At 41.3% G+C, this 22,958-nt stretch overlaps 1 protein-coding gene and 1 gene segment (V, D, J or C); both read right to left on the bottom strand.

Annotated features, from left to right (window-relative positions):
- LOC125929817 (T cell receptor gamma constant 2-like) overlaps positions 1–22,958 on the bottom strand; it is a 134,505-nt gene that overhangs the window by 57,549 nt on the left and 53,998 nt on the right.
- The window catches only part of LOC125929816 (uncharacterized), a 32,533-nt gene that overhangs the window by 3,422 nt on the left and 6,153 nt on the right, over positions 1–22,958 (bottom strand). Inside the window, exons 4-6 of the mRNA XM_049641316.1 lie at positions 14,359–14,419; positions 7,205–7,534; positions 5,288–5,413 (exon numbers count right to left, since the gene is read on the bottom strand). Of these exons, the coding sequence (XP_049497273.1) occupies positions 5,288–5,413; positions 7,205–7,534; positions 14,359–14,419 (517 nt within the window). The remainder of the gene's footprint in view (positions 1–5,287; positions 5,414–7,204; positions 7,535–14,358; positions 14,420–22,958) is intronic.

Below are 22,958 nucleotides of genomic sequence, written 5' to 3'. Positions count from 1 at the left end.
GTGTAAAAACAAAACAATACAAAAACAAACAACCAAAATAAAAAACATCCAACATACATACAAAGACAAAATTCCTTAAAAAGTACATTGACCGTGGGGCACCTGGGTGGCTCTGTCGGTTAAGCGTTCGACTTTGAATCAGGTCATGGTCTCACATCTGTGAGTTCAAGCCCCACGTCAGGCTCTGTGCTGACAGCTCAGAACCTGGAACCTGCTTCGGATTCTGTGTCTCCCTCTGTCTCTGCCCCTCCCCCACTCACGCTCTGGGTCTCTCTGTCTCTCAAAAAATGAATAAACATTAAAATTTTTTTTACAAAGATCATTGACCGGTGGATGCAGAGAGTCATGAGGTTGTTTTGATTTATCCTTTTTCTGTTCAAATGTGTCCTTGTCCCTACACACGTGGTTCAGGTGTACAATTGTATGCCTTCCACGCAATCTAATTTTGTCACTCTTAAAAAGATGGGTTTGAGGTATAAACTGTCAGGTAAATCCCAAGAAGGAAACTGTTAGTATAATTACGTTAAATGTTAAAATATTCTCAAAAGCTGACTTTAAAATGCCTTAAATGTCTTTCTTTTCCATACAGTGGCTTTGGTCACCATACTGCACATCTGGAACTAGTATAGCACTACACGAGAACTAACTGGAATTCCAACAAAAACTTTAAAAACGATAAATAAAAATCTCTTATCATCGTGCATTGGTGAGCTACCTCACTTTGTCTCCATCTGATTCAGAAATATCCAGCGTCTGTGCAGGACCTGGCGTCAGGTGGAAAGGGTACTGGTGTGATGTGTGCCCGAGGCTCCATACCTTTAGTGTTACATCAGGAGCACTCGGTAAGGTCCCTCTTCTACTGGGGGTTCGAGGGCTCTCTTCCTCTGATGACGTGTCTAAAATACCTAGTCCCCAGGCTTTAAACTGTGACCAACAGGATCCTTTGCACTGTGATCTAAGAAGGCTTCCGTAACCTGGTGGTGACAGGCTTGAGCAGAAGACAGGGTAGACATACACCCTCTGGACAGGCTAGCATAGGACAGAAAGGATCAGCAGAAGGTTGTACACTGAGAGAATCCCAAAAAGTTTGCAAGGTTTTCCTTCAGGCGCCTATTACTTGCCCAGTAAAATAGGAGCCTTGGTCCCTGGAGATCACAGAAGATGTGCCCCAAGGGGGAAACCCACTTTTTAAAAGTGTCTTTGCCACAGGGAGGGCATCAGCCTCTCGGCAGGGAAAGGCTTCAACCCTTCCAGAAATGTACAAACAATAACTGGGGCGTGTTGACAGCCCACACTAAGTGGCAGTGGCATAAAGTCCGGCTGCAGGTGTTCAAGGGGTCCCCAGGGAGGAGGTCTGAAGCTTCTGGAACAAAAAAACAATTTTTCCAAGATTATGCACCTAGCAGGTTAGACCCTCAGGGTAAGTCATTTTTTACTATTATTTAATCCTTACCACTGATGCCTGTTTATAACTGGAGTCATCTTAAATGCCTCATGGTGGGTGAAAGAGTGAAAAAACAAAACTAAAAAAAAAAAAAAACAAGAAAAACAGGGTTTTTCAGGGAGTCAGAAAGAACCAAGTGACCGTCTTGGTTTTCCCTCAACTCCAACTCTTTCTTGAATACACTGCCAGTTTGTTCACCTTGATTTCTCGGATTCAGAAGCACACCGGTGCCATGGTACAAGGTCATTAGGACAGCAAGTCTGGCGTGAGAGGCCATCTTTTTTTTTTTTTTTTTTTTTGGAGAACCAGAATGGACTTTATCTACAAGTGCCACAATCTTATAAATACACTGTAAAGAAAACTTAGTATGAATATATATTTGACAATGCTCTCCGTTAACATATCAAATAAGCCAAATTAGTTTAACAAATCCTTTGGAATGTTCCAGGTTAAAGAGACTTAAGCAGACCAAAACTCCAAAGAAAACAAGCAAAAAACCACAAAACCCTTAGCCTTTGGACAGAGAGAAAACCAAATTCTAATGCTGTATCAGCTTACTTTTGCTTTGTTTTGTTTTGTTTTTTTTGTTTTGTTTTGTTTTTATTTTGTATTGTTTTGTTGTTTATTTGTTTGAGAGAGAGAGAGAGAGAGAGAGAGCAGGAGCAGGGGAGGGGCAGAGAGAAGGAGAGAGAGAGAGAATCCCAAGCAGGCTCCACCCTGCCAGCCTGGAGCCCAATTTGAGGCTAGAACCCAGAACCCTAAGACCATGACCTGAGCCAAAACCAAGTCTTTTACTGACTGAGCCACCCGGGTGCCCCGGGATCAGCTTACTTTTGCTTTGAAAATTCTTCATGCCAATATTAGTCAGTCCTGACCACACATAACATTCCTTTCCAAATATCCCATGTTTGCAAATCTTTACTACTTTCTTTTTTACATTCAGAACTTGTCTTGATTTACCTTATTTATCTATCTATCTATCTATCTATTTATTTATTTGTGTTTATTTATTTTTGAGAGACAGAAAGAGCACAGCCCAGGAGGGACAGGGAGGTGTGGGGACAGAGGATCCCAAGCGGGCTCTGTGCTGACAGCAGAAAGCCCAATGTAGGGCTTGAACTCACCGACCCTGAGATCATGACCTGAGCCAAAGTCTGATGCTGACCCAGCTGACCCACCCAGGTGCCCTCTGAATTTACCCTCTTTAAATGAGCCTCCCTTTGGAGAAAATTCCTTTCTTTCTTCTTTCTTTCTTTCTTTCTTTCTTCCTTTCTTTCTCAAAAAATACAACTCCGTGCATCAGACTTTTCCTTACTAAAAATACACACCTTATGTTCTTTGCTTTCTGGGTTGTTTCCCTTATTATTTCCAGTAGTCTTCATTAAATTTATCAGAATTCTTAACTCTTAGAAACCTTCATTTTTAACAAAAGTTAATAAGGAAGCAGTTGTGAACTGTCAAACAGCATCCTTTGGATTCACGAACTTGTGAATACATTTCATAATTTCTAGAAACATCTGCTTCCTTATAAAATAATCTTTCAGTAAAGCACAAAGTACATTTACAAGCAGGCCCAAAAGTATCTTCAGTTTCTCTGCATTAAGAAAACCAAAAAGAGATAAACCTATGTTCCTTAATTAATAATTTCCTATTTATGGGGCATCTGGGTGACTCAGCCAGTTGAGCGTCCAGCTCTTGACTTTGGCTCGGGTCATGATAGTTCCTGGGTTTCAGCTCTGTGCTGGCAGTGCAGAGCCTGCTTGGGATTCTCTCTCTCCCTCTCTCTCTCTCTCTCACTCTCTGCCTCTCTTTCCCTCCCCTGCTCACGTGCTCTGTCTCTCTCTCTCTCCAAATAAATGGATAAACTTCAAAAAAAAGAAATAAAAAATAATTTCCTATTTCTTTTAAGTTTTTATTTATTTTTAAGAGAGAGACACAGAGACACAGTATGAGCAGGGGAGACAGAGGCAGAGAGAGAGGGAGACACAGAATCCGAAGCAGGCTTCAGGCTGTGTGCCATCAGCACAGAACCTGATGCGGGGCTCGAACTGATGAGGCGTGAGATCATGACCTGAGCCAAAGTCAGACGCTAAACCCACTGAGCCACCCAGATGCCCTAATAATTGACTATTTTATCACGCTTGGAAATGATCTAGATATTTAATGAATTTAACGTAATTTAACAGGTGACCTCACTCAGCAACACTTTAAGGTTTTAGTTCCCCCAAAGCTTTGGGAAACTACCACTTTATCTAAAATTTTTTATTTTATTTATATCTATTCAATTTACTCGTTCCTAAAAGTTGAGCTGAAATTACCCATAAAAATTTTATGAGACGTGGGAAGGGATGGGTTAAATAGGCTATGGGAATAAGGAGTGCCCTCGTCCTAATGAGCACAGGGTGACCTATGAAGTGCTGAATCGCTGGATTGTACTCCTGAAACTAGAGCCACACTGCGTGCCAACTAACTGAAATGAAAATAAAAATACTAAAAAACAAACAAAAACGTATGAAACATCAAAGTCTGTCATTCTCCCAAGCTGTTTTTTTTAAACATTTTGTAACTGAGATCCCATCTACTTATTTGAATTTTAGTAAACCCAGGCACATGAAAATTCTAATTAATTTTAGTGCTGACAATTCTAAAAAGATGTCTGCTTTGCTTAAACAACAACCAGACATAGGCCCGACGTGAAGTTGAAACGCGCATGGGATAGTTTCTCCCTTTCTGAGAGGTCTAGAATGCCCAGTCCTCACAAGTGTTTGTCTAAAAACCAAAGAAATATAGAGCTCTTTATAAACCAATTTTGACAAAGTCTCCAGAGAGAAAAATATCTCACATTGACGACGTGTATTTGTGGACACACAGATCGCTGCAAAGACCCTGGAGTCACTGACATTTATGGAGACATTTATGGAGAAAGTGTTAAGGTTTGTATGTGTCCCTGGAATTACGAAGGACACTGAGCCAGGGTTTAGGCACAGGAGCCCGTTAGCAGTTTGTATTTAAAATTTTTTTTTCAACGTTTTTTATTTATTTTTGGGACAGAGAGAGACAGAGCATGAACGGGGGAGGGGCAGAGAGAGAGGGAGACACAGAATCTGAAACAGGCTCCAGGCTCCGAGCCATCAGCCCAGAGCCTGACGCGGGGCTCGAACTCACAGACCGCAAGATCGTGACCTGGCTGAAGTCGGACGCTTAACCGACTGCGCCACCCAGGCGCCCCAAGCAGTTTGTATTTTAAAAAGACCTCTTTCCCTTAGTTTCCCTCAGTCCCAGGCACTTGTGGGCTGTGTTTACATTTCATGGACTTGATCAGATGGATCACTTTGAGGACAGAGAAAGAATGCAGGTTCCTGCAAGAAGGACTTTGCTTTCCTAAAGCCAACCATCTATAAGCCCTTTTCTAGAACTAGGAGAAGTGTGGGGTTGGGTGAAGGGACAGGGGAACTCTGGATTGACCCAAGAGCTGCGTTTCTAGTTCTGTTCGCATTTGTCAGGACAACTGCTCTCAGTGTCTCAGACTTGGCTGTTACTGCGTTCAGGACACAAGACTCCGTGTGCACCACCAACAATTCTCTTGGAACCTTGCTGACTTTTCTAGCAGGGGAAGTGCAGTCTGAAAGGTTGGGGGCTTGGCTCCAGGCACACCTTTCTGCCAGCCCAGCTGGGCTCTCGCCAAATAGGCCAGTTCCACAGGGTTCCAGATAAACATGCCGGCTCAACCGGGCTCTGGGCATAACCCTTGCAGCCCAAGCTGACCTGTCCTGGAAAGGAAGGCCCATTAGATCAGCAGCCCGAAGGCAAAGAGAGGGGAGCTTCGAACCAAGAGGAACTCACCTGCAGCCCTTGAAACCGGTGAGGAGGACAGTGAACTCAAAGGGCTCACAGTGACCACCCCTGTGTTTTGCCTTGTCTCCGAATGCCCCTGTGGGTCTACTTCGGATCCTCTTGCCTCCACCACAGCTGTTAAAGAACAAAAAGTCAACCAAGTAAATGTTGAAGATCCAGTAGCTGTATTCGTCAATCAATGTGTGAATCAGCATCTGATCTAGCACTTAGACGGGAGCTCCAAAGGAGGACAGGAAAGGAATATTTTAACAATAGACAGGGGGTGGAAAAAAGAAGATTATTAGCAAGGAGTCCACTGATTTAGGCAAGGTCACCTTCATGGGGAAGGAAGGGGTCAATTAGGAAAGTACCTGGTGCTGGCTAGGAAATTCCCTAGGTGACAGGTTAAAGGTTACTCTTCTGGGGGTTGCAATTGCACTGGGATTAGGTATTAAGTCTTGGTGGAGTGACTCACGCTTTTAAGTTAAGTGTTGCCATTTTGGGACTACAGGCTTTGTTGTTTGTTTATTTGTTTAACACTCCCAGAGGACAAAGGACAAAGTCTTACCTCAGAAATATAGCAAAGCTCTTCACATGTCTTGCTATGTGTTTGTTCCCTGCTGCTTAAAAAGTGCTTGTTAACCACAGAGCAAGTACAAACTGGTTCCTTCTTATGGGCCCTCTGGGCCCCTGGTCTTTTATGTTAATGTTCAGGACTTGACTTCTGAGTCTAGAGAGTTCCTGGCTCACAGCCGAGCCAGGGCACATTCAGCTCTGCCCCCATTGTCAAATATGACCAGCCTCTGCACAATGGGGCTCCTTCAGGACACCATGTCTGAATCACCAGGGACCCTGGGTGATTAGGCAAAGTGTATTCGCCCTACTGTAGTGATCCTCCTGGGGACAGTGGTCCGTCCCGCCTCCCTCCCAGGCCTGGCACATGCTCGGACGGCAGGAAGTGTTTGCTGGGCAGCATTTCCCAGGGGTAGAAATACATCCATTGTGGACAATGGGAGAATGTTTGTACACGTAACCTCACCCCTCTCCAGTTACCAAATTTCACCTTACAGTCTTATATAAAATTCAAATCTGGAACACCCAAGACCATAATAAAAACTCAGCAGCCAAATCACCATTTTTACTTGAACTACAATCTAGCTCTATCAAAGGAGCAGCATTTTGTCACCTGTAACTGTTTAAAGGTGATACTTTGAGTAGACCAGATTGAGGCGAGAGGAAGTTTGACTGTTGAGTAGAACTTCCCTAAAGATGTGAAATTTTTCTTATTTCCATATCAATAAGATCATCAAAAACACACTCTCTTTTTGAGCACTTATTGTATGCAAGGTTGCTAGGTGTTTTCATATGTATTCTCTCATTTAATCCATACAGTGGTGCTAAAAAACGTCACTGTGACCTTCATATTTTGGATGATGAAACTGAGGCAGCAAAGGCTAAGTGAGTTTTTCTTTTTCTTTTTCTTTATATCTTCCAAAGCCCATCATATTTAACTCTGTGGGGAAATATTTGGACTTTTATGCTACCATTAAAAGTAAAACATTTAGGGGCACCTGGGTGGCTCTGTCGGTTGAGTGTCCGACTTCAGCTCAGGTCATGATCTCACGGTTCATGAGTTCGAGCCCCACGTTGGGCTCTGTGCTGACATCTCAGAGCCTGGAGCCTCTTCAAATTTCTGTGTCTCCCTCACTCTCTGCCCCTCCCCGCCCCTCAGTCTCGGGCTCTCTCTCTCTCAAAAATAAATAAACATTAAGTTTGGTTTTCTTAAAAAAAAAAAAGGAAAAAAGTAAAACTTTCAGAAAAGATTTCTTTTTCCCTGTTTTCCATTAATTCTTGACAGGTAAGGTGTGGTATTCCCTTTGAAACAAAGGATTCAGGGAGGCTATATTCATGTGTACATGTCCATACCTTTGTTTATTGAAGGAAACAGAATCTCTTGTTCAAACCTTCTTTTATTCTTCTCCTGTTTAACGATACATTTGTGTTCTTTGCCCATTGACTCTTCACTCACGCTCAGCCAGGTGTATTTCATGTATGTGTCCTTAGTCTTCATGGTGTTTCCCTGCTGGGACGTCAGACTTATTTTGCCATCCTGTTCTTTCCAATCTATCTCGATAACATCAGGGAAAAAATCCTCAAGAAGAGAAAGATATGTTCCAGCCTTATGGAGTTGTACCTCAGCAATTGAAGGAAGAAAAATTGTGGGCTTGGGGAAAGTGTCTTCATCAGGATTTTTATCTGTGGGAGAAAATAGAATAGCAACCAAAACGTTATTAGAGAAATGGAAACATTTTGTGGTTGGAACCACCTAGCACATAGTTAAAAGGAAGGAAAAGTTGCCATAGAGTTAGTGCTTACCATGACCTTTAAACCACAGTGGGTTCTGAGTTGCTTATTTTGTTACTTTCCATGGGAAAAGGGGTTCAAGAGGTTATGTAAGTTGCCCAAAGTCACAGCTATTAAGGTCACCACATGGGTTAAAATGTGGAATTTTTTGAGACAATACATGGTCACTTGTTGGAAAAGGAATCTATTTCCACCCATACTTGACAATGTATCAAGTTGACCATTTAGCTTCAAATAAGAATCCCATGCCCACTTCTGATGCTGGAGTCCTTCTGTTTGATTTCTGATTTTATAGAACATCTCACTCTCACATCTAAACTATGCCAGGATTTTGAGTAGGACAACGTTTAAAGCTGCACCTCCAAAATATTTACATTGCTTGAATTTAAATTTTTTTAAATGATTATTTATTTTTGAGACAGAGAGAGACAGAGCACGAGCAGGGGAGGAGCAGAGAGAGAGGGAGACACAGAATCTGAAACAGGCTCCAAGCTCTGAGCTGTCAGCACAGACAAATCGCAGGGCTCAAACCCACAAACTGTGAGATCATGACCTGAGCCAAAGTCAAGTGCTTAACCCACTGAGCCACCCAGGCACCCCTACAAGTGCCTTGAATTTGGAAGCAATGTGGCAATATTTCCAAAACTGCTACTTAAAATTTATTGATTATTTTCAGAAATGCTCTTATATGAACCTTATAGTGCAAGTAATGCACTAGTCAGAATTTTGTTTTGCTTTAGAAAATGTTCACTCAAAGCACATTTTATATTGGAAATTCATTTGATGTTGACACGTGACTAAGAAGACACCGTACTTTGATGCTTAGCATCTCCCCCAAATTTGGATCTGCCCTACAAGCCTGCTGAACTTGTGTTTGTACCCATAATTTTCTTTGATTTTATCAGCTGAATAAAGTTGTATGTAACTGGCATAATGTTAACAGAGTATCTTGCACACATAATGTGAAAATATGTAATGAAACATCATAGTTGTCAAGGGCATGTCACTTGAGGACTGGAATGTTCCTTGCTTATACATTGATTGTTAATTAATCATTGAAATGATAAAGACTAGAACCCTTCCAGTTTGATTTCCAACTGAAACACAAACGTTAACACATTTTCTCTTTGGGCTAGTTTGGAGTTAGAATAATAGTTTTGTGGACAATTTCCGAAGAAAAGAAGAATTTTATTTCTTCCTTGAGAAAAAAAGGAAAAATATTCTTGAAAATTTCTGTGAGTGCTACAAACCTCCTGATTTTTATACAAAATCAGTAAGCAAACAGTGAGTTTTTTATTCATGCTATACATAGAATTAGATCATAATGTGGTTGTTTTAAACTTGTACATCTTACTTGTGCTGCAAATATATATATTTTATTGATTATAATAGTAAGAAAGTCTACATTTCTCCAACCATATATGTTGTTTTTAATTTTAAAAGTTTGTTATATTAGAGAAGACTAACTTTTCAAAGTACGTGATATTTACATCATTTTTGCCTCTAGTCAATACATTAAAGAATCTAGTTTTCATCTTAGGAACTTGGTTTTTTATAGGATTACTTCTGATTCATAATTGTAAAGAACCTGAAAATCAAAGATGAATATGGAAAATTTCTGGATGGAAAAATACGATGCTTATCTCCTGTCCTTTTTCCTCAGCTAGATCCTGAAGTTTCATTCTTTTCCGGATAGAGGGAATCTTGAACTTCCATAATTTTCTCAACTGAGCATTAAATAGTATACTTGATTATATAAGATTAGTGCCTATATGTTGGGTAATTATATTACATGCTTTTTCTTTCAATATTCTTTTTAAGCTTACTAACAGTTTTTTTTTATGGCCACAATCATTTTATTGATGCATAAAATAGAAACCAGTTTACAAAATAAATAACTTTGTCCAGTGCATTTGTGCACAAAGTTAAAAAAATTTTGGGTGTAAATTGTCTGAGTTGTATCTATTTTATTGATATGAAGCAGTATGAATTCTATATAAATTAACCAAATACAACCACATTTTCAATTAAGTGTGGTATTTCAAACCTGCATATTCATATTGACTCCAAATTTCTCATTTTATTCAACTATATTTCTTTTATTAAATAATTATTTAAAGCTATTTCATATGTAAATATGAATTTCAAATTTATGACATTTCTAAGTGCATTTAAAAGCCCTACGTCTATCTATAACTATGTTTCTATGTACATTGTAACTATATTTTCAACCTTTGTTTTTCTACTATTATAAGCATGAAGCCCAAACCTGTTGAAGTTAGAGGTAATATAAAATAAGATAAATAAGTTTTAAAGTACATAGAAGAACTACAAAAATACAATCTTAATTTCATTTTTGTGGCCCAGTGAGGGACAAATCCAGTAAACAGGTACAAATCCCTCTAAATTCAAGTTATTTGTCTATCAGTGGACAGCAAGGGAACTTCCCATTGGAGCAGTTACAAGTACAGCTGACTCCTCTGGAGAATTTCTGCTTTGTCAGTATGATTGGCTACAGACCACCCGCCATAGTGGATACAATTCTCCCATTAGGTGTGAAAAGGGGGAACTTCTACCAGCACCTATTATATTTTGCGTGATGTGCCATGTAATTTATCCCCAGTCTCATTTAATTCTCATGTGACTCCTGCTGAATGCCTCCTGTTATCCCACCTGATGGATGAGGAAACTGAGGGCAGAGAATAATCGCCAAATTCACATAAGCAGTACGTGGTAGAGATAGGGCTCCAGGTCAGCCTGGGGCAAATCCTGGGCTCTCTGACTATACCCTTTCACCGTCAGGAAAGGAAATGTGTCAACTCACAAAGCATATCTGTCATGATCTACTTCATTCTTGGACCAAACCCTTTCGTGACAGTTACACACAATGTACACGAACACTTTATACAAGTCCACACGAACGCAAGGTCTGATCCTATTACAATATTTGCACAATGTTGTCTATGCTGACCTTTGCTGTGAGGATTGATACCAAAATCTCTCCTAAGATTTCCACAACCAAACATGCTATGGAAGTGAGAAAGTATATTATTATCATTATCATGATTATTAGCAATTTCTTTAGATGAATTGTGTACTCCAACATGACATTTTAATCGCATGGGACCACATCTTTCTTACTAATGGGAATACAGTACTCGAGGTAATGATTGGGTCTAGGTAAATCAAGCATGGAGACTCATTCCTTCGTTTGCACCCCACTTTGCTCTACTATGTCTCAATTCACTCAGCCATCGTCACTGGAATGTGCCTTTGACACACCAGTTAATAGGCAATCACTTGTCTTATCCACTGCATTTCCAGTGTTAAGAAAGTCAAAGGAACATTGGCTAAAGCCTAGTAACATGGGGTCAGTTCATGGAACTGCTTCACCTGTGTGGTCCAAAGCAAATTCCAAGCTTTCACCAGAAATTTCTACCTCAAACCGCCTTCCTTCTAATCATGCCCCAAATTTGGCTTGAATCTCCTACAGTGGGCCTTCCAGACAAATGACTACATCAATGGTCGGTTACCCACTCCTCCAAGCCTCCTATTGTCACGTTAGATCCCTAGACTATCACCTGCCTGACCTTGTCTGCTGAAGGTCACCATCTGTGAATGACATTAAATGTCACTGTGCCCATAGTAATGATGCCGCGGTAGCGTGAAAGGCTTTGTTGAAAAACCACTCCTTCCATCTTATAAAATGGATGTGGAAGGCAATGCCTGCTATTTCACTTCATAGTCCCCCTAAAGGACGCATGCATCGAAAGTTTTTTCCAATTTTATGATTTCAAAGACATATGAAGTTTTGGTATACTTCATTTTATCAGATAATACAAAGTATGTGTCCACCACAATTTCTCCCACCTTTGAACATAAAGTTTTCCCATTTCTTGCTAGATCATCCCAGGCCTTTTTCTTCTGCTTTCCTTTGTGTCTTGGTCTTCTATTTTTATTCCATGGCCTAACTGTACTTGTGTCTTTATTTGAGGCCTTCTCAAATATATGTTGGAAAGAGACAGTGTAAATAAATGAGAAATCATTTGTGCATTCAGCCTCAGGGCTTCAGAGCTTAAGAAGGTCTAACTCAGAGATCACATGAAAAATGAAAGAAGAGGTTTCCAAATCCCTCTCTGTGATACAAACGCAAAACATGTGGAATTCAACCACCCTGAAACGCCAGAGAAGAAGGTGAAGCTTGCGTTTCCAACATCATCCCTCACGGAACAAGGGTTGTCTTATGTTTCAGTCCTGGGCCACTTATTAAAAGAGGCTCTTCTAATCTATTCAACTTTGATCCAACAATACTACTTGGACAGGATACAAACCTGAAATAAACTCAATGGAACTAGTTTTGGAAGTCGCACTGGTAAAAGACAATAAGCAGTTTAATGTGGATTTAGTAAATACGACTTGGGACTAAAGACTCTATACTTCATGCTTCTGTCTCACATACATAGAAAGATAGTATAAATGAAAAGAATGCTTTTATTTTGTAAGTGGGTAAATTGTCTCTTCCAATAAAATATCCAGGGACATCATTATCTGGGAATCCCAAAACAAACACTCAGACCTTGCAATGACTCAGAAATTTGCTCTAAAGTATACATTTTAGATGCGTGTGAATAGTTTGATTAAAATTTTCAATAAAATGTGAGAGCAGAAATAACCAGTATTCTCAAATGGTATTTATAATGATATAACTTTTAATCTGTAGTATAATCCAAATAAGACATTAAATATTATAAGTGAATATTTAACTCTATATGGATATTATTATAATTTTACATATTCAAGTTGTAAAACCTGTCCTTTTTATATCTCATTTTCCACTGAAAAGTGAGAGATTGCCTTATGTTCAGGCTAACAATATTTGAGATGATGCTTACTACATTCTAGGCATTTTTAGAATCATGCAACAATGAGTCTTAGAAATTAAAGGTATTCTGCCAATACTGACCAATTGTTCTAAAATGACCTGAAAAAAAAAAAAAAAAAAAAAAAAAAAAAAGGGGCGCCTGGGTGGCGCAGTCGGTTGGGCGTCCGACTTCAGCCAGGTCACGATCTCGCGGTCCGTGAGTTCGAGCCCCGCGTCAGGCTCTGGGCTGATGGCTCGGAGCCTGGAGCCTGTTTCCGATTCTGTGTCTCCCTCTCTCTCTGCCCCTCCCCCATTCATGCTCTGTCTCTCTCTGTCCCAAAAATAAATACATGTTGAAAAAAAATAAATAAATAAATAAATAAATAAAAATAAAATAAAATGACCTGTAGACTAGATCATAACTGATACATTTCCTGTACTCCTGAGTCACAAAGTCCTTCACTGGTGATAATTTGAATTCTATACAATTTAATTTTTAAATTTTTTTAAAAAATTTATTTATTTTTGAGAGACAGAGCAGAGTGCAAGCAGGAGAGGGGCAGAGAGGGGGAGACACAGAATCTAAAGCAGTCTCCGGGCTCTGAGCCGTCAGCACAGAGCCCAACACGGGGCTTGAATTCACAAACCGTGAGCTCATGACCTGAGCCAAAGTCTGTTGCTCAACTGACTGACCCCCACAGGCACACCAGTATTGACTTTTTTTTTAATCACTGACTCTGTCCCAACTGATGTGGTAGCTATAATTTCATTTAGTCTTCAAAACAAACCACTCGAGATGTTTTTTCACATTGACAGAATGAATGGATGGAAATATAGCAAATGTTAACAGTAATAAATGTCACTATCCAATTTTTATTTCTTCTCTTTTCCATTTTTCTCCACAATGGGCACGTACTATTTTTTATCATTTTAAGAAAGCAACGGCCAGCTAATTAAAATTTATTTGCTAAAGGATGATTATTCAGAAATTGATAGATCCAGAATCAAAGCCCATATTTTCCTCTGCATCACACTCTCCCACAAAACTTTAAGGACCTCATGAATTATTATATCTCTGTCACCATTATTTAATCAGACCGTTAGAATTTATATTGCAGTCAGATGGAAAAAAAAGAGGACAAGAAGGTTGCTTTTCAACTTATGAATTCATTTGTGTCTCTGATCACAACCACTAAGGAAACCAAAATATATCATTACTTTCATGATTTCATTGTTTTACTAGCATTGTGAAAATTCTTTAAAAGCTTGTAGGTGACCACACCTAGCAGTATAGAAACATCCTTGGGAGGCGTTTTCCCTCATCTGGGCAAAATTTCATGTCTAAGACTAATGAAGAAAGAACACATTTACTAGTCTGAATTTAGAAAAAAACAAACAGAGAAGCCAGCTCATGACATTATGGATATGTTTGCACAGTTAAATGTGTCCATACCTGATATGAATCACCTTCTGACAAAATGACAAGTTTAGCAATTTTTTGTTCATTCTTTTCCATTGGTTGCTTCTAGATCAAATGAATAAGTTACACAAATTTCTTTACAAACCTTTCAATGCAGAAATTCCAGAGGGACCTAACTAACATCCCCACCCCTCAGGGACCCCCAGTTGCTCTAGCAAGTTAGCTCCTTGTCAATGTCGCCCACGCAAGCTCAGGTGGCAACTACCCCCAAAGACTGGGACACAGTCACCTACCTCTCCAAGGATCCCGCTGCCATTTGTGACCAAACTGGGGGTGAATCTGAGAATTCTGAGCCGGCACCAGCACCTAGCCTGCCGCCCCTGCATCCCCTGCCTCCCCTCCTTACGTTATACGGAAGAATGAAAGAATATTTACCTGTGACCCTGAGCAGTGTGCCAGGACCAAATACTTTGTAACCCCAGCCATACCAATCCCACTGTCTGAAAAGCTTTTACAGAAATCTCCCTTTGGGGGCACCTGGGTGGCTCAGTGGGTAAGTATCAGACTCTTGATATCAGTTAAAGTCATGATCTCAGAGTTCAGGAGCGGAGCCCCACTTCAAGCTCTGTGCTGACAGCTCAGAACCTGCTTGGGATTCTCTCTCTCCCTCTCTCTCACTCTGCCCCTCCCCACCCCATAAAGAAATTAACTTAAAAAAAAAAAAAATCTCCCTTTGCACCTCTTTACAAATTGTGCCTGTATTTTTTCAATATTTATATAAGTATATAAAAATGGGCCCTGATAGCATTAAACAAGGATGATTCTCAAGCAAAATCACATTGTATATGAACTTAGTCAAGAATGGATGAACTGACCCCTCTCTGCCTGGACAGTTTGGTTCTGTCTTTCCCATCTTATGAGTAATAATACAAATTATGAGCTTATGAGTTAAGCATTCAACTGAAGAGTCGATTTGAAAGTTAGGCTATAGAAAATTAAATATTCAGATTTAAAATAAAGCTTAATGCTCCTAATACCATAGAATGGCCTAAACCATGCTCTATGGAACAAACAAGTCTTTATTGGGTCCCAAATTTTGCCATAGTACCTAGCCATGTGAATTTAGGCAAATAACTGAACTTCTCTAAGCCTCAGTTTCCCCAACAGCGATATTAAAATAAGAGTGTCTCCTGGGCAGGGCTGTTGAGGACTGAGATAAGGCACTGAAACTAGTCAGCATGATACATGGCTCTCAGTAAATAGTAGCTAATATTATTATTCTCTTTACTCAGATGGTTTGGGGCCCCCTTATCAAATGTTCCACTAAACAAAATGTATGGATTTTATAAGCAATAAGTATTACAGAAAGTAAGAAAGCAAAAGGGCTCATGAACCTAAGACATTCTGTGTCTCCGGTGGCCACATGCTGAAAAACAGGGGCCCAAGAAGTCACAACCGAGAATATTTGTCCACTAGACTGCAAGCTTTTGCAGCGTCGGGACTGCATCTTGTGCCCCTTTTATCTCTAGCGTCCAGCCTAGACACTGTCTTCAGTAAATGTTTGCTGAGACAATACATGAACAAACAAGAATATTGAACCATGAAGATAGATTCTTTTCTTGGACTGTAGAACTGAAATAGTTTACCGAGCTCACAAATTCCATTACACTGGGCAATCTTGGCACAGTATCACATGATTACAATTGCACAAATCTTGACTAATCTCTGCCTACCCTCTAAGAAGCTAAAGTAATAAGACTATGTTGATTTATTGAAGTTCTATAGTCATTTACTGCATTTCCTGCAAGAGCTAAATTTTTGCACTGCTGTTGAAGAGGAGATCAAAAGCAATCATGTGGGTTTTGCAGGTTAATAGAGGAGCACTGTTAATACTAAAGGTACTTAATCAAAGTGTTTCTCACTTAAAGACCCACAAAAAAAAACCCCACCTTGAACCAATAATTTACATAAATAGTTTACAGACACAGGCTTACAAATATTTTAATTTCAAGCCTGCATCTGTACTTTTATGTGTATATTTTGTAAAAATAGATTTTCAATCTGCTTGCAAGCAGGGAAGGAAAGAAACCCATTCCTTTAGAAATAAAACAAAAGTAGTTTTGTTTCCATCTATAGTGACCCGTAGCTCCAAAACTGCTGTCCATGTGCTGAGGTGATCCTACATTGTCTTTCCTAAAAAACCTCTATCAGTTTTTCATTCACAGGATCAAAACAGGACAAAGTTACTTACCGGGAGGAGTTACTATGAGCCTAGTTCCTTCTGTAGATATCTTGATCCATCACACTGGTTAGAGGTTATCACACTAGAGTTTCCTCAAAAATGTCAGCCTTCTCCTGAGCCTCATGGCATGACCAGCAGGTAGGAACCTTGTCCTGGCAATTGATCTTCTGGATTCCCCTGGAAGTCCTTGAATATAGGCTTCATGGCATTTCACATTTTCTACGTTTTCCTCAGATTAATTGACACAAATGTCTGCTTTCCATGGAGGCAATAATCACAGAAAAGTGCTCATAGAAAAAGGAAACCAGAAAAGCAAATGAAAAAAAGAAAGAGAGAAAGAAAGAAAGAAGGAAGGAAAGAAGGAAAGGAGGAAAGAAAGAAAGAAAGAAAGAAAGAAAGAAAGAAAGAAAAGGAAGAGATCAGGGCCAAGTGGTCAACCAATGACTTTTCTAAATTACTAGGAAAAGTGTTCAGGGAATTAAGAGGTTTTGATTTCCAGGTGTTCAAGTGTGTGAAACCGCTCAGAGAACGCATCAAAGGAAATCCCTTCTGTTCTCATAAACACCAGGCCTGCTCCGTTAGCAACTGGGGACTGTATTTCTGAAAGAGGATACGTTTTATTAACTGAAAATGCAAATATGCCAACAGAAAGATCTTCCTTGACGAAACTTGGAGAAAAAGGGTTAAAGATGAGATAAAAATGCCCACGAACATTTTACCAAGACCAGTCACTCTTTCCATTGTTGTGTGTGAAGTTCTGATCTCTTCTTTCCTGAAAAAGGGACATAAATATTTTCGTGGAGTGTAAATGAATCTAGCAGCTAAAGGTGCAATATGAATATCATTTTCTCTTCAGCTGGTTTCAGTTCACTTTATATTCTGAGCAACTCCACGTGTCATTGAAGCATCTTTTCGTGTCTGAACCTATGAACCGTTTGTCTCTGTCACTTCAGAGGTTCCTGAACCGGTGCAAATTTCTGAATCTCTTTCTGTCTCAAAATCCTCATCTGAAAATAGATGTGATAAAAATTCCTATCTCAAAAGTCAATGCATATTAAATAGGTGAATGTATTTCAGTTTTCTATTAACTGCTAACACAGGTTCTGGAATCTAGTAAAGTTTTGGTAATGATTCGCTCTTATTAGTACTGCTATCGTTTTTCAAATTTAACATTCCATACGGCCAACCATGAGTATTTGCCCCAAACTTCCATGGTGAAAATGCTTTTGTGACCATTCTTGCGTAGGAACCTGGAAAATTAGTCAAACATTATTAGCACTTCAGTTTTCTGCATTTCTTCTCCACATTCCTCATTTCCTCCAACCTTTCTTCACCTAAGTGTTTGCTTGCTTTTATGATTTTCATATGGTTTTCTCTAAATGTTTGTGTGCATTAAAACTTGAAGCATTTCCGCCTAAAACTTATGTGTCGCTCTGTCACATACCATGTGGAGCTGATGTGAACTCCAGCTTGCATCCTCTTGAGAAAAATAGAAAGGAAGAAGCCAAGATGGCTGGATTTTCCTCCTGAGGCAACTGGCCCATCTTCCCTGCTTTCCAATAACTGCCATTTCTGAAGTGATCAACACTAGGCAGTTTCATGTTGAGGAGGTAGAGAGGGGTAGACCAGAAGGCAATGGCCTACAACTAAGAGGACTGATTCTTCCTCAGGAAGACAGTGTGTCCTGGGAAGGAGAAGGAGAAGAGAAGGCAGCCATTATCATTCTGGAGCGAGGTTCCCTGCACCGTCATCACTGCTGGGCGTTTCCTTACGGACCCTGTGTGTGTGCATGGACATGTGTGTGCATGTGTGTGCCTGTGTGTGCTCGTGTGTGCATGTGTCCCTATGTGAGTGTGTGTGCGTGTGTGTGAAAGGGTGGCAGTTGTGAGGAGTGTGTCTAATTGGGGGAGCCCACACTTTCAGCTGAATTTACCTAAGGAATACTGAGAAACCGTATTTGGAAGGTCTCCTTCCGATGGTGAGAATGAATTCATTGTTTCACCAAGGCACATAAGGTGGGGATTCCTTGGACACAGCAGAAGGGTTCAGATGTCAGGAACCAAGAAGGGGGATGAATCACCACTTCAGACACATTCCTGGAAAATGTGTCTTGTCTTCATTAATTATTTCAAACAGGGAAGAAAACAAAGGCAAAATTTATCTTTTAATTCATTATTTTAAAACTTTTGGAAAAAAATAAGTATTTCATTTTCTTATTTCTCATAAAATTGCTCACAATACTGAATTATTCTTATGTGAGGGGCACTTTGCTACAAATATGCTCATTTAATCCTCTCATTTAATCCTCACAAAGCCTACTAAGGGGGTGCTTTTATTATTTATTTATTTATTTATTATTTATTTATTATTATTTCCAATCTTTCAGATGGGAAAAAGGAGGCTTTTGACATACAAGGCATTTGATCAAAGGTCTGATGTGAGTAAGTGGCAGAACAGTAATTTACAGCAGAGGATCTGTATCTGGAACCCATGTTCTTAAACGGCAGACTTTATTTCTTCCATATACACTTATGAGAACATAATAGATTACATACCACTCTGTAATAATAATGTGCCTACATGTATATGCACACAGGTATGTATGTGTCTGTGTGTACGTATGTCTCTCAAGGCTCTAGAATGCACGGTTGAGGATTCATCACAGGAAGTACCCTGAATGTGCTTGCTCAGTACTGCTCCCTAAGATTCATCTATTCACACGTCCGTTCAGTGAGTGGGTACCGAGGCTGCATTACCCACCAGGCACACGCAGACCCTGGCGAGGTCACAGAACCGCACACAAGGGTGTTCCTCCGGGCACTTGTATCCCAGCAGCACCAGCCTCCGTCTGCCTTCGTGTGGCGCAGCACCCGGCCCTCGAGTCCTGTCTGGGACCGCAGTCGCCTGCCCTCCCTCCAACCCAGTCCCCTCGTCATGCGGCCTGTGTCACCCAGACTCCCTGGAAATCTCAGGACGAATTGCTGAGGGTCCCTGACTCACTAGGCTGTTCTCCACAACCCCAGACAGCGGCTGTCATCAGGAGGCAACGGGAAGCTGGCACAGGAGGCTGCCGTCCTGCAGGTGCACCTGGTGGCCGTCTGCTTCTTTTCCTCTTGATTCTAGAGCTGAGGTACCTGTCAGGGAGCACGGGGCGGGGCTGAGGCTGAGGCTGGGACGGGGGCTGAGGTTGCCCACGTGCAAAAGGACCAGAACTGAAGAGAGGGCTTGGGGCCGACTTCCTGGCTTCTCTCATACTTGGTACCCATTTGTCCGTGGCTCCATCTACTCTGTTCTATGGACTTTGTAAAAAGAATCACAGTGGAGGAGACAGGGTGTCTCAGTGCTGCCAGTTTATTGTTCTCATCTAACTCCTCTCAGCCAGTGTTACAAGAGGCCAAGTTTTATCAGATGCTCCAGAACCTGGTTCATTTTTGTTGGTACCGATATGGCTAAGGTGGAGGATGCATGCTGAGTACTGTACGTAAATGTATTTATCCTTTGTTCCTCCTGTGGATAGAGATACTTCTGGTTGTCATGTTGGCTACTAACCAGAAAGAGAGACAGAGACAGGGAGACAGAGAGACAGAGAGAGAGAGAGAGCATATAAAACAGACTTTTCCTCAAAATATCCAGAGGAGGCATTAAGTAATTTCTTAAGGTTCTCACATAATCTGAACAGATATAGGAACGAACTCATTCGCTCAGAGAAAAGTGACAGGTGGTTGCTGGTAAGTGGCCATGTGTCTACCCAGGCTTTGCCTCAAAGCACAAGGTGGAACCTGAGAACCCTGATGGCCAGAAGCTCAGATCAGTGTAAGGTGTGTGACGGCTGGTGTCAGGGAAGGAAATTGTGGGTCAAACCTAGGCCACCTTGCAATGCAATTTCTGAGGTTTCTGATCTGTCTGGAGAATATTCGTCAGGCTGTGGCAACAACATCCCATCAGTCCATTTCCAGATAGGTAGGCAGGAGTCAGTGTAAACACACCTAGATGATAAAGACAGAGACTTGGCTATGTAGATAGTGATGGAGTCAGAGACAGAGACGGGGACAGAGACAGAGATGGAGACAGAGACAGAGACGGAGATGAAAATAAAGATACAGAGACACAGATGTAGGCACAGGTATATCTTGTGCAGAGACAAACTGTTAAAAGTGCCTTGAGGCAGATTTTTCTAATTAATTATCTCAAATATTTTTTGCTAAGGAATGGAGACAGAAGTGAGATTAAAGGAAATGCTGATAATTACTACCGATAATTACTCAGGGCTGCACGCTAAGCATTTGGATTTCTAATCTCATAACCTCACACCATCCCTAGGGGTGGGTGCTGGCATCTCTGCTCCGCAGAAGAAGGTTCTGGAGAAGCTCCAGCTCACTTCCTCCTCTCACTGCACCCCCTTGGGTTACCAGGGTCTATGCAAATGTAGGCTTTTGTGGTTGTTGTTGTTGTTGTTTTACTACATTCCCTATGACTGTTTCTCTCAAGGCTCTGAAGGGTAAAATTTGGTTCCTAGATTCAAATAATAGTATTTTCGTTGGTTCTTTGACGATTCTTTTTGGAGGCTAGTTTATCTTTTTCAGCTCAGGAAGCTTCATGGACTAAGTTGTTTTGAAAACTCTGTACCTTGTCCACACCACTCTATGTAGTTACTTCCTCCTGAACAGGGTCTCCCATAGCACAGAAGCCTCCTTTTTACTAATTAAAACACGGCACAAGCTAGGCAGAAAATTAGAAAAAGGCACTTTTTCCAGGCTCACACAGCCCTGCTCCAGGTACAGGGCGGGGAGGGCTCGGGATGGATTGTGGTCCCCACTGGTGCGCCCTCCCCCCTCACACAGGCACCTTGAGCAGGGCGCAGTGGTTACAGCAAACCCAGGCTACACCTCTGGTGCGTGGCAGGGGATGGGAGCGTCGTCATTGCTGAACTCACACATGTCATCTTTTCCTCCTTCTGATGCTGGAGGAGGCACTAAGCTTACCAACTGAAGACAGTTTCCTCTGGTTTAGAACAGCCCCTTTCAGGCTAGTTCTGTCTCCTTTGTCCCGTTCCTCATCCTTCTGTCTCCCTGCCTCCTGCTCACCCCAGGATGCCATCACTGCACCCGGGAGGAGAGTTAGTTCTCACAGTCTCCCTGCCGCCCTCTTCCAGCCCTTGGCCCTGCTCTCTGGATTCAGCCTCTTTCTCTGAATTGTCCTGTGCAGTAACCAGCCCCAAATCCACCCCTACCAACTCACAGCACGCCTTGGGATGCAAAGTTCCCACCTGCCACTTCTCATCCAAAGCCTGGCTGCTGCCTCCTGTGGTCCTCTCAGCGCCCTGACCCTCTCACAGATGCTAAGAAGCGTTTGGGTTTCACAGATGCTAAGAAGCGTTTGGGTCCCAGCCCGTGGGGACAGTCAGGGCTGGTTTGGGCTGGTCTGTACTGATGTCTCCACTGTTGGTGGTGTTCCTCCAGGGCCATGTTCCAGAAGCTTGACATCAGCCAGATGTTCTCACGTTCTCCCTCCATGTGCTTTGGGTTTCTGTGGAATTTTTTATCCTCCCTTGGATAAGACCCCCAGAGACAGGGAACCAGAAAATACATTCTCTTACTGTCTCCCCAACACATCACATCACATCCCAGCGCCAAGTGCTAGCCCTTCTCTGACCTGCATGCGAACTTGGCCGACTGAACACCCCCACTTTTCTGCATCTAGAACTTCTAGTGAAACTCTGTGTTCCCAGTTTGCCAGGCTTACCCACAAATCTATAAATGAGAGACTTGAAATATAGGGGAAAAAAAACGACCATTTTTTTTTTCATTTTATTCTGACTTTCAAGCTCACTAGCTCATGATTAATTTTAAAAAATGAGCTTGGGGGCGCCTGGGTGGTTCAGTCACTTAAGCTTTCGACTTCAGCTCAGGTCATGATCGCACAGTTGGTGGGTTTTAGCCCTGCGTCAGGATCCAGGCTGACAGCTCAGAGCCTGGAGCCTGTATCAGATTCTGTGTCTCCCTCTCTCTGCCCACCCCACTCGCACACACACACACACACACACACACACACACGTGCACGCACACACACACACACACTCTCTCTGTCTCTCTTAGAAATAAATAAATAAATAAATAAATATTTTAAAAACTCTTTAACAGAAAAAAATGAGCTTGTTCTGGGCACAGCTTCACTTTCATGGAACTAATTCTCATGGTTTTCCCTAAACAGAGGAAGGACTGTGACATAATGCACGTCTGAGAAGAAAACTCTACCAGCTAAAAATTTCCAAAATATCATCCTCATTGCACATTTTGGTTGTTTACTTAATTCTGACTGTGAGGTTTTAAGTCTTCTCCATGTAGTTGACCTATTATACTTTCTGCTAAAGCAAGTTTACAGAACAAAGAAGATATGTGATTTTTCTTACCCTTTTTTACTCTTCTAGCAGACTGGGTTCTGGGACAAACTGTCTGAAAAAGTAAGTCTTCCAGATGTGTGCCCACTGTGACTCCTTAACCGTGGCTTCATGAGTGACCCTCATACTGTCCTCCCCAGGCCCTGCTGGGTGGGGCAGCAGGTCTGGGACAACACATATTTGCTCACAAATGCCAGAGTATGTTCTTGTAAAGTTAAGAGCACTAAGAGAGTTCAAAGTGACCCAACAATACATTGAAACAACTTAGACTGTTTCTTCTCTAAAATCTTCTCTAAAAACCAATTCTTCCCTCCCTGAAAGAAGTACATTTGAAGAATGTTCATGATGATCACAAGAACTCGTGGACAGACCCAACATCCAGCACTTTATCTGGAA

The sequence above is a fragment of the Panthera uncia genome, chromosome A2, assembly GCF_023721935.1.
Source record: "Panthera uncia isolate 11264 chromosome A2, Puncia_PCG_1.0, whole genome shotgun sequence".
NCBI lineage: Eukaryota > Metazoa > Chordata > Mammalia > Carnivora > Felidae > Panthera > Panthera uncia.
The sequence above is the reverse complement of the archived record's forward strand: the minus strand, read 5'-3'. Positions and strand labels throughout refer to the sequence as shown.